The sequence below is a fragment of the Tiliqua scincoides genome, chromosome 1, assembly GCF_035046505.1.
Source record: "Tiliqua scincoides isolate rTilSci1 chromosome 1, rTilSci1.hap2, whole genome shotgun sequence".
In the NCBI taxonomy this organism is placed as follows: Eukaryota; Metazoa; Chordata; class Lepidosauria; order Squamata; family Scincidae; genus Tiliqua; species Tiliqua scincoides.
In genome coordinates, this window is record NC_089821.1 from 72,586,928 (window position 1) to 72,599,236 (window position 12,309).

Below are 12,309 nucleotides of genomic sequence, written 5' to 3' on the forward strand. Positions count from 1 at the left end.
AAACCCAGAGAGCAGTTGCCATCCACTGCAGCCAATATTTGGCAAGATGGCTCAATGGTTTGATACAGAATAAGAAAGCTTCATATCTTTGTATTTATTAGTAGTTGAGCAGTTTTGTAAAACTGACTTCTATTAGTGTACAGTTAGTACTGCATGAAAATGGAAGTATAATTAACACTGACCAGTTACCTACCTTTAACTAATTGATTGATTGATTGATCATTTCAATTTAATTGAATTTGCAAATTTCCAAAACCTCAGTGTGGGCGCTTTCCAGCACTGGCATAGCAGTGCCAATGGGACATGTGCTGCATCCTGCAGTTGGGTGTCACTCACGGAGGCCTCTTCAAAGTAAGGGAATGTTTGTTCCCTGATCTCAGAGCTGCATTGCCCTTATGTCAGTGCTGGAAAGCACTGACATAAGGGGTTACCTTATCAGGTAACTGGACTATCAGGTAACTGGATGCAGGTGCTGGACTATCGGCTTACGCTGAATGGGGTTGCACTCCCTCTGAAGGAGCAGGTCCGCAGCTTGGGGGTCCACCTGGACTCGCAGCTGCTCCTGGATTCCCAGGTGGCGGCTGGGGCAAGGGGGCCCTTCGCTCAGCTTCGGCTGGTGCACCAGCTGCGGCCGTACTTGGATCGTGCAGACCTGGCCACGGTGATCCATGCCTCGGTGACATCGAGATTAGATTACTGTAACGCGCTCTATGTGGGGCTGCCCTTGAAGACGGTTCGGAAACTGCAACTAGTGCAGAATGCGGCGGCCCGTGTGGTTACTGGAGGTAGGCGGTTCGACTCTGTCAGTCCGCTTCTCCAGTGGCTGCACTGGCTGCCCATTTGTTTCCGGGCCCAATTCAAGGTGCTGGTATTGACCTTTAAAGCCCTATACTGCTCTGGACCAGGGTATCTTAGAGATCGCCTGCTCCCGTACAATCCGGCTCGTCCTCTTAGGTCATCAGAGAAGGCCTTTTTACAAGTGTCGCTGCCCAGGGAGGTACGTGGGGCGGCTGCAAGAAATAGGGCCTTCTCAGTAGTGGCACCAACGCTATGGAACTCCCTTCCCCTTGACTTAAGAATGGCTCCCTCTCTTGAGACCTTTCGGCAAGGCCTGAAGACCCTTCTGTTTAAACAGGCCTTCTGAGTTCTCGGCCTTTTAACATCTTTTTAACATCTTTTAATATTTTTTACAGACCTGATTCTTTTATGACTTGCTGCTGCTCTATGCTCTTTTTACCTATTTTTTTTTACTCTGACTGCTGTTTTTTTATGATGTGTTAATATGTTTTTATTTGTTTTTAAATTATGTTTTTAATATGTTGTAAGCCGCCTTGAGTCCCTTCGGGGAGAAAGGCAGGGTAAAAATAAAGTTATTATTATTATTATTATTATTATTATTATTATTATTATTATTATTATTACCATTGCGCCCTGTGGGTAACTAGTACAGATTGAGAAAAGTGTAAGATAATATACAGATTAACAGAGGTCACAGTTCATCATCAGAAGCGCCATCTTTAATATTTTCATTTTTCACTCTCTGTTACAAGTACACACCCCAGAAGCACAATGACCTAACAAGTGTGTCCTTAGCTGGCAGTCCCAGCAATTGCAAGGGGGCTGAACTGATAAGCCAGTTAAAGGTTTTGTTGACTAAACCTTGCAGCCCTACTATGAACACTTTTTGGTCTAGACTAGAGTTTGTCACTTGTGAATGTTGTAATGGTACAGATGGAGTACCAGAGCAGTTTTTAAATAAAACTGACATTCCAGCCAATGTAGATTTTTTTAAAAATTTGAATAACAAAAATGCAAATACAAAACAAAACAAAATCTGAAGTTTAGGGGAGAAGGCTTTCCTACTCCTTTGATATCCAAGAGGGAATAGCAGTGGGTCAAAATAATTTTCATACATAAGGTTATTGGTTTCTTTCTTCTTTGCCTCTAGCAGTAGCTGGATGTGTAGATATTAACCGAGGATAATGCTTCTCTCTGTCATCAAAAGTTTCACTTTCTGATTTCTGCAGATTAATAATTGCACAACTCTATGCAGAAGTAAGTACTCAGAAGTCCCACTGAGTTCAATAGAACTTTCTCTCATGTAAGTCCAAATAGGACTGCAGCCTAAGCTGCTATTAAAGGCACAGAAGTAGATCAGGCAATTATTTCCCTTCTATATCACCTGACAACCTTACAAATACTGTACATTTATTTAAATGATTATTTTTACCCCACCTTCCTCTCCCTACAATGGAACCCACTACGTTTTGTAACACAGTAAGAACCATACAAGCAGCACAAACAACACTCAGTAAGTAGCAACAATATACAAACTGACATTCCAAATCGCACACTCAGACCATTCTATAACAAAAAGGTCAAACAAAAAAGAAAAGTTTTTCATCCATACTTGAAGGCTAGCAGAAAAGGGGGCAGATCTCAGTTCAAAAGGGAGGGAATGCCACATTCTCCTCACTCATTTCCTCTGGTGTGAAGATACTGCTTCTAGGAGGAAGTGTTGATGTATATTACTCAGGGACATTCTCCAGATTTCCTCACACTTAGAAATGTGATGACTGTATTAGTCATTTCTGAGAAGAACTCCAGATAAGCTGGAAGAGGCAGAAGGCAAAATGGGCACAATGCCTAGATGGCTCTTTCGCCCATACTCTTCCCCTTCCTCCTCTCCAAACTGGGATTTACTGGGGAACAAGATGGTTTTTGCTGACACCACCCAAGCCTGGGAAGCCTAGACAGAGAGCACCTTGGGAAAGCTCTGCTCCCTGGTTAGCTAAAGACCGTTAACAGGGTCGGCCCACCCATGAGGCCAAGACAGCCGATGGGTGAGGGATGCCCATTTCTGTTCACCTATTTGCCTCCATTGCTTCTCCTCCTTCTGCAGTTTGTTTGCCCATACGTTCCTATGTTAAGTGCCGTATTCCCTGATGGTATTATGTAAGTAAATGTAATATTATAGAATCATAGAGTTGGAAGGGACCCACAAGGTCATCTAGTCTAACCTCCTGTTTGTGGCAGCAAGGAGCATCTCCAGCAAGTGCCTGTCGAGTTTCTGCTTGAAAATCTCCAGGGCTGGAGAATCCACAACTTCCCTCAGCAATCTGTCCCACTGCCAAACCACCCTTACCGCCAGGAATTTCTTCCTGAATCTCCTCTTGCAGAGGAGAGAAGAATCTTCTCTCTTGCAGTTTGTACCCCTTGAATCTAGTTCTACTCTCAGAGGGAACTGAGAACAAATTTGTCTCCTTCTTCCATATGACAGACCTTCAGGTATTTATTTTACTAACATTATTGAACAAATCAGCCAATTCTTTGGATGCAGGCAGGCCTCTGGTTGTAGGATGGGTGTATAAATGTAGGCGAAGGCATTATTTTGTAGTCCACCAGACATTGAAAAGGCCCTAAAAGTCTTTTGCCAACTTGCTCATTCTCACATGCATACAACACAGTCAATGGCACAAACTTAAAGACTGAATTGAAGCCGGCTCCATTGAAATGAATTACTTTGTTCTGAGTAGCTATAAATGGGGTTGGGTTGTTAAAGTTATGCATACTTTGCCCATTACCCATCGGGTGCCCATTGCATCTTTTCAAAAGGGATGTATTTGCTCTGAAGGACCCTGTACACTCCTCAGAAAGAAAGTACAGAGTTGCAAAACTTCTTACTCATGTCCTGACTTGTGCAGGCACATGATGCTGAATTATCATCTGGTTTTGATGAGTTGTCTTTCACGAGGGAGTTGGGGCCAAAGCCCCACGCAAGGAGGCAGGCATGAGGGGAAGCATTTCTCCAGCAAGCCCAAGGTGCACTGAACTCATCCTGAACTGTGTATCCTAAATTGGGTCAGAGGAGAGATTCTGCACCCTTGTAAAGGTGGTTTCCTCAAGAAAATGCAGTGGGTTGCTTGATCAGCAAAGGGGGAGATTAAGGCAGTTTCAGTCCCCAGGTAATGAATGGAAAGGACTGGTTTGCCTTATTTGTCTGCAATGTACTGGTGTCTTTTTCTGAACTTGCACTCAAGTGCACTTGCAGCTAGGGAAGTATGGAAGCTCAGCTTGAAGTCAATGGCCTTCCTCCTTTGTTTGTCTCCAATGTCTGATATTCAGAGATGCACTGCTTCTGGACCCGGAGGTTCAGTTAGGCATCTTGCCTAGGAGCTACTGATAGACTTGTCCTGTATGAATTTGTCTAGCTTTTTCAAAACCATATGAGAGAGATGCCACCACCACACCCTGTGGGTGAATTGCATGTTAGCTCTATGCTGTGTGTGAAATAGTACTTCCTCTTGTCTGTTATGACTCTTCTGCTAATCCATTTTAGTGGATAATTTCAGAGTTTTAGTATTATGAGAAGACAGGAAAAAATCTAACTTGAGTCATTATCTCCTTGTTGGGAATATTCTTATAAATCTTACTTGTGTTCTTCCATGAAATCATCATTCATTATTTTTCAAATTTAGAAAGCCCCAAATGTTTTAGTGTGTGTTTTTTTCATAGGTTAGGTGCTCCAATTTATTTATTTATGCTGTTATGTTATACCCTTTTTGAGGTGGGGAAGCTGCCGTGTAAATGTGGTTTTCCTGATTTTCTTGTGGTCTAAAACAACTGTAACTCTTCGGTAAAGTGAATCCTATATACTAGTGCATTTAACGTAATATGTAGTCTTGCTCCTAAAGCAGCAGTGAATAAAACAATGTCATTGAATAAATCTCACTTAACCTGATGCTTAAAACTCAACAAAGTGGATGTCAGACAAACCCCCTAGGAAGGGAATTCTAGAGCTGGGGTGCCAACACAGAGAATGTTCACCAGCTGAAAAGCTAAGGGCAGAACCACTTGCAGAAAGGTCTCAAAGAGCAAGCAGGTTCCTAAGGGAGCAACCAATCATTTAGAATTGTATTCCCAATACAACCATACCACATTTTTTTTACAAAGGCATTTTTATATGAAATCATTGTGATAATCGACAGCTATATTTTCAATATACTGAGTTTCTAAACACTGGATTTACCCTTTTTGCTTAATCTGCATATTGAGCCACATTTACAGAGCTGTCTATCACAATCTCAGTATCTATTTCCTATAGCCACAGCCAATTCAGATCCCATCAGCACACATATGAATTTGGTTTCATTGCTCCAATAGGCATTATTTGCATGTATTGTACTTACAGTATATCTCATTTCCCATTTTGCTGTCTATTTGCCCAGCTTGGACAGATTTTTCTAGACTTCATCATAGTCTGCTTTGTAGTCTCTTCTTGAATAATTTGGTTCCACTGATCTTGCAGACTTGAGGTAATTTGAGATGGGTGTTTATTACCAGGAAGAAGAGGGAGCAATAAAGTGGGATATTTCCCAAATAATTCCTTCCAGTTCTTAAGCCATCACCCTCTCTAACCATATGAATCCAATGGTCAGTCCCAAAGGGGAAAGATTATGAATTTGAGGGATGAAGGCAGAGACTGTAGGTAAGCTCTTACCACTCACTTGAGGTATAAACACATTCAGAAAAGTTCCAACTACATCTTCATGAAAGGTCTCTGGTCAGCAACTGCTTTCACAGAAAGGCCACTTGGGTCAGAACCAGACAATAACTTTTTGCAGAGTTCCAAGAACTGACATGATAGAGACCATCACTGACTGCGATATGTGCCCTCATCCCACTGTTGTCCTGGTCAGATGAGTGTGAATCTCACAGGCAATGATGACTCAGTAATATCTCCAGTTAAGGGGAAAAAACACAACTATTTTATGTCTCCAGCCCCAGTCAAAGGGATATTGGTCCCCAGTCCACACAATGGACTAAAAGCAAGTTTCACTGCAACACAATAAGCACTGCTTACTCTACCTAGCCTCTTACCTTCAGACTGTCTGGAGTATGAGTATACAACTCATTACTCTTCAGAGGGCTGGGTTTGACTTTGGGGCATCCAGTTGCCAATTCCTAAAGTAGGAGTACTAGTGAAGGCTACGACATCTGCTATATTTGGTTTTGCTGTGCAACTTTGTGGTTTCCCTTTTCCTTACCCACAGCCCTTCCAGTGATGGCTGTGAATTATTTTAAAAGTAGTTGAACCACAATTACTATTACCTTAAAAAGTTGTTTTACGCAGCAATCCTACAAACACTGATTTGCGAGTATGAAGAGTTGACCTCAATGGGAATAGAAATGCCTAGGTCTGGGCTGTTAACTGCATCTGAGTACAAGTGTTTGGAGCCAGTATTTTCTTATTACAATTTCTTCTCCTCCACTAGACTGACAATTAAAATACTTAAAATATTATTAAATATGCAAAATAAAACGGTTTACTGGTGTTTTGGGACTTCTGTACAAGTTTTTCCTAATAGATGAAAATAATCGGTTAATTAAATACAGCAGTGAACTACCAACAACAAAACAGTCTTAACAATGAAGTTTGAACTACTTTTGATAAAGTATATTAATAGTAATTATATGTGCACGGCACACAAAGGGGTAACAATGATAAGACAGGTCTCTACTTCATGAAAATTTTCAGGCTCCACATGGTAAGAGCAATAAGATAGCAATTTCTTATCTGATCACTTTGAAATTTGGCTAAGATACAGAAGATTTTTCCTAGAAGTGCAGTTTTCACCATTTAGTGGTCATTTTTGTGCATCCATACCTCTAGTTTTTCAGGGCAATTGCAGTCATGGGTGTTGTCCTTTCTGGGCGGATTCCTAACTCCTTATGTCAGTGCTTTCCAGCACTGACTTAAGAGCAATGCAGCTCTGAGGTAAGGGAACAAACATTCCCTGACTGTGAGGAGACCTCCATGAGTGACACCCAACTGCAGGATGCAGCACATGACCCACTGGCACCACTATGCCAGTGCTGGAAAGTACAGACATAAGGGGTTAGGATTGTGCCCTTAGTCTGATAAAAATTTGTTGTATATTAATAGCAGGCTGTATCTTAAGAGTTTCTTTTGTTTCCCATTCCTTTATGCAATGGGAGAGGAGTGATTTTTCCCTTTCCTCTGCAGCCTCCTGAGTTTCAGAAAACTTGCTCCTGAGGGTTCGGTGAAATTGATTTCCATTTTTTGTTATTTAGCTGCTTAAAACCAAAACTAAAAATTAGAAAGAGTTATAAAGCTTGGTTTTTAAGAAGAAAAGGCCTCTCTTAAAAAAAAAAAATCTCTCAGCCAGAGGATTCCCTTGCTTCTCCACTTGCAGCCTCACAAGTTCAGCTGTGGTCTGCATGGAAAAAGCTTACAGGTCTTATCCATATCAAGACTCCAACATCCTTTGGAGGAACAACAGACCAAAAATTGATCCTCTGCCACCCATGATACAAGGACCAACAACTACCCCACTGTGCAAAAAGCCTCACAGCAGCTTGCATAAAAAATTCTCCAAGTCCCAGAGTCATTTCCTGGATCTTTATTATCCTGTTGGTCAATTATGTATGACCGCGAAAGGGGCTAGGCTTGTCAGATGACTGAAAGGATCTGCCTGGTGGGCGCTGGGCTGAAAAGGGAGCAAAGAACTCAGCGGCAAAGGTAACAACATCATCTGGTTTGCGCAGAAGCAGCAGCTGTAGAAAATCTGCCAGCAGGGCACTGAGCTCTGGATGGCGCCGCACATAGGTGGCATGGCTTGCTTGCAGCTCTTCCTGAGGGCAGGAAACCCAATCCTGATTAGAAAAGTGACTCCAACTGGGATACAATACTGGGGACAAGAATGTCCCCAGGTAATGGCCTACCCTTCCAGCACAGGCGCACCAACTTCCATCTCACAAAGTGCCAAAGCCTTAGCATGCCCAGCACACACACAACATGGCACCCAACTTTTGGCTGCTTTGCTCCATTATCCCTATCCCATCTCACTAGCATTCTTGGCTCAATCATGCCCTGTTATTACTATGCTTTCCCTCCAACCCTATACTATGCAACAAACCGTAGACATGTGAAGTTCTCGCTGCCATTCTCCACAAAGAGAGCAATTCTAAACATGCCTACAAGGGAACAGGTCCCAGGATAATCAGACACTTCACTTAAAAAAAAAAAAAGTCTCCTATGACATGGATACCTGTTTCCCCCACCCCGAGGGTAAAGAGCAACTTGGGATTTAGATGGGGAAAACACAAGTGGGAGGGAAGAGTTGACCTCCCCTCTTCCCCAGCCCCTCTGGTCTGATCCAATTTGGAGCCCTCTTTGGCTGTAAAAACACTGGGAGATCTGATCACAGACCTCCTGCATCATGTGTAGTTTGGCCTTTTGCACCATGTGCAACATGTGTGGGAAGCCTCCAGTTATTACTTTGTCCTTAATCTTCATAGCTCACTTTTTTGTCTAAGAATAGAGAATACAGCTCCACATCCTCTTCCCATTCCAGGGGCATTTTTTCAAAGGTTGGACGGGGATCTGGTTCATCTGGGAAGGAAAGAAATTGAACTGTTAGGAATATAGGAGTTATTGACCACTATGAATGCTCTTACAGAGGCCATGCCTTCTGAGTGTAATGAATGCATGTTCTCTGTTAGGATCGGGCATGTGTAATAGATGCCCACATGAAAGAGAAAATTATTCCTGTCATCTTGTTTGACTCAGCTGATTTACTTTCAGTTGCTGCCCAAAGCAAGTGCCAACAAATATTCCCTCAACCACCAAATGTCCCACTTCCCACTGATCTGATGACTATTCCTAAATGTCTGGAGAGGGAAGTACATGCAAGAACATGGCTGGGATAGTGCACAGATTCCTCTAATACCTGTCTCAATCAGAATGGGCATCTTCAGGATCACCATGATGGCTGGGGATCCAACCTGGATGCGACGAGATAAATGCCTGGATGAAGGAGACAATAGAACAAAACCAATTGGTTGGATTCTTCTGTATCTGTCTGGGAGAACTGAAAGAGTAAGGCAGGAGCAATGGTGTCACTAGGGGGGTGCAGTCTGCACCGGGTGACGTGCGCAGGGGGGTGATGCACACCAGTGGGTGACACCACTAGTGGCTAAAATTGCAGTTATTAGGAATAATACCATCATATACACCATTCAATGTGTAATTTACAGCAGAATGCAATTAAAAAACTGGAGTAACATATCTCCGTTCTATTAAAAGTTATGGCCTAAAAACCAGAAAACAAAAATGCAACTGTCTTATGTAACAAAAAGTACATTTGCTTAATTCAAAACAGACGAATAAGACTGATTGTTCGAAGAGTCAATAAGAAGTTATTATGACACAGCATGGAATCAATAAGGTGTTAGTAAGGTGATACCCGGGAGGGGTGACACCACTAGTAACCAAAATCGCTAAAATCACGGTATGTAGGAATTATACCATCATGTTATACACCATTCGATGTGCACCAGTGGGGGTGGAGTGATGTATGTCACCACACCCACCACCCGGTTTGTTGCCCCACCCACTGCATGGGAGGAGGTCCATCATGGGGGTGGTGCATTGGCCTCCCGTACCAGGTGACAAACTATTGACGCCACTGGGCAGAAGGCCTGTGGCTGCATAAAGATGTCTTCAGGAATGGACCATCATGAAGTAAGCCGCAGTCATGAATGAGAACTCCCCTCTGCTGTGACATATACCATTTCTACAAAATAATCAACTGGAAAGTGTGTGTTTGTAAGCATCAAAGATGCAAAATATTCTTCCTTATCCATCTGACCCCTCCCCCACTTTGAAAAGAAAACTAGCACTGTAGTAGGAGTCGTAACCTTCCCTTCCATCAGTGTGCAAATATTTTCCATTCCACCCCCTCTCACATCCAGGCCGAGTCGCCAACAACTCACCCAGAGACACTGCATAAATCTTTAAGAGCTCAAAGCAACCAAGAAAGGATGCAGCCACTGTGTCTCTTGCTTCCAGCAGTAACTTCTACCTGCTGAAATGACAGCCTTGCTTAGCACAGCAGGTGAGGGAAGATGTGGGTTGCGAGAAGCCATGGCAAAGGAATCAAAGGAAGAACTGGCCAGGAATAGAGAGGCTGCATCTTTTCTCAGGGCCTCAGGGCAGTTCTTTAAGTACTACAAGCACTGTCTGGGAAAGGACCTGTCAGTTCGGCTTCTAAACTGTTCAGCGGAGGCAGCAGTCATGGAAAGAATAATGAGAGCTACTATCCATTCAGAAGTTCTGTGGTATTAGAAATTAGCAGAAGGCGAAAACAGCTGACATTTTTTTTTAAGGGTCTAGAAAGACTCCCAAGAAACACCCGCATTCCATCTTTCCTCATTTTTTATGTGGGTTCGAATATATGGTACATTTTATTGTAACTGCCTTATGTAAGGTTGGGACAGGGTGTATAGAGAGGGAAGGCAGGTTGAAATCACATAGCCTATGCAAGTGGAAACTAGGTTATATTAATAGGCTAGTTTGTAGGAACTCAGGATATTTCTTCCAGTAAACAATTAACTTTAAATGCTTTGCTGTTCAAAGAAAACCAGGAAACTGCACAGAGGACCAAGGAACACACAAGTAGGAAAGCTACAGAATAGAGTTTTGTGGATATAATGGGGCAGACAAAGTTAATTACACTGTCTGCAGGGAACAGCTGGGCACAAGAGATTACACAGGCACTTGCTCCTCCTTACCCATCTGACAGGAAGCAGAACTGCCAGGCCATAGGGACATCTGTCACTGAGTGCACGGCTCTCTCGATCACAAACACATCCACTTCCTCTTTGCCCACCTGCTGCTTCTGGAACCCCAGGGCATTCTGAGAAGAGAGTGATGAAAAAGGTTTGGAGCAGGGGCATGGTGCTGAGCCTGAGGTTGCAATGTCCTGGTTTCCACAGGGAGCAGATAGATAACTTTAGTAGCTGAACTGTATATTTTGGTCCACTTTGGAAAAAGTTGGCTCATCTACCTTTGCTTGAATATTCTATCAACATAAGGCTACTGACCCTAGATCAGGGGTGTCCAAAGTTTTTGGCAGGAGGGCCACATCGTCTCTCTGACACTGTCGGGGGCCAGGGAAAAAAGAATTAACTTACATTTAAAATTTGAATAAATTTACATATGTTTACATAAATTAATATATTAAAGATGAACTTACATGAATTAATGAAGGTCTTGCAATAGCTCAAGGCCTATAAAAGGCCTTGCACAAAGCAAGGTTGGCCTTTCCTTTGCTGTTGCTATTGCATCACAGACGTGAAACCGTAAGCAGTGGAGGGAGCCCTCATCCCACAGCTCACGAAAGTGGTCAAACAGTCGCCCTCACACTAAGAGCAGTTGCGTCAGGCCAGCATGGCTCCAACAAATCTCTGGAGGGCCAGAGACTCATTGGAGACTGGGGGCTCCCTGAGGGACACATTGAGAGGCCTTGAGGGCCACAAGTGGCCCCAGGGCCGGGGTTTGGGCACCCCGGCCCTAGATGAATAGACACCTGGATACAATCTAGGCTCCATTTCTACCCACCATCACCATGCACAGTCTTGCTTCACAGCTCCTTGTCCTTCTACCCCATGGCTCATGGCACCCTTCCTAATCACTTTATTTTCCTACAACTGCCAACTGCATGGCTATTCATTGAGGAAGAGCTGAATAAGGGTCAGAGTCAAGTATGCCCAAATGGGGATATTTAGACAGGTGGAGCAAGAAAGTGCAGAGACAAGCTTTCTTGCAGATTGCCAAGTCGCCTGAGGTGCCTTAACTGCCCCATGGTCATGTGGTTCTTGGATCTACTAGCCACACTTACGTAGGCAGAGGTGCACATGTGATGGTCGTTGTCAAAGGACAGGAAGGTCGCATTCTGTGGCACAGACTGCCTCCTGGCCATCACCCGCAGAAGTAAGAGGTTGGCAGACTCTGAGACTAGGCCAGGTAGTTTGCTCCATTTATAAGAGAAACAGTCAACGTTGATCTCTTCCTGTGGGAGAGAGGAAGGGGAATAGATCCTTCACCAACTGCTTAGTCAATCGTTCTGGAGAAAAAGGAATGAGAAATATAGGTGTTCTCCTGGACCTTCAGATAGGTCAAACTATTCCTGACTCAGCAGATCAGAACGGGAGACCATGATCTTGCTGTCCTCTGAGAGCTGATAAGAGCAGATGCAGCACAGGGGCAAAGAACATGAGCTAAGAAATCCTTGGTTCAAATCCCATATCAAACACATTCACTAGGTGACTTTATGTCAGCATGACTGGGCATAGCTGCAGTATGGGAACAATAATACTGGCCTACTTAACAGAGCTGTTGTAAGGTTTACTGAGAAGCACTTTGTGATCTGCTGTATAAATGCTACATCCCAGGGCATGATTTGAAGGCGTGCTCAGCTTAGCAGTTGGGGTCTGGACGTTGGC

At 43.5% G+C, this 12,309-nt stretch overlaps 1 protein-coding gene across 1 annotated transcript in view; it reads right to left on the bottom strand.

The window, feature by feature from the left end:
- Positions 1 to 7,443: 7,443 nt before the first annotated feature.
- CATIP (ciliogenesis associated TTC17 interacting protein) overlaps positions 7,444 to 12,309 on the bottom strand; it is a 33,356-nt gene continuing 28,490 nt past the window's right edge. The window contains exons 6-10 of the mRNA XM_066621294.1: positions 11,706 to 11,876; positions 10,597 to 10,721; positions 8,754 to 8,830; positions 8,328 to 8,416; positions 7,444 to 7,656 (exon numbers count right to left, since the gene is read on the bottom strand). Coding sequence (XP_066477391.1) covers positions 7,444 to 7,656; positions 8,328 to 8,416; positions 8,754 to 8,830; positions 10,597 to 10,721; positions 11,706 to 11,876 — 675 coding nt within the window. The remainder of the gene's footprint in view (positions 7,657 to 8,327; positions 8,417 to 8,753; positions 8,831 to 10,596; positions 10,722 to 11,705; positions 11,877 to 12,309) is intronic.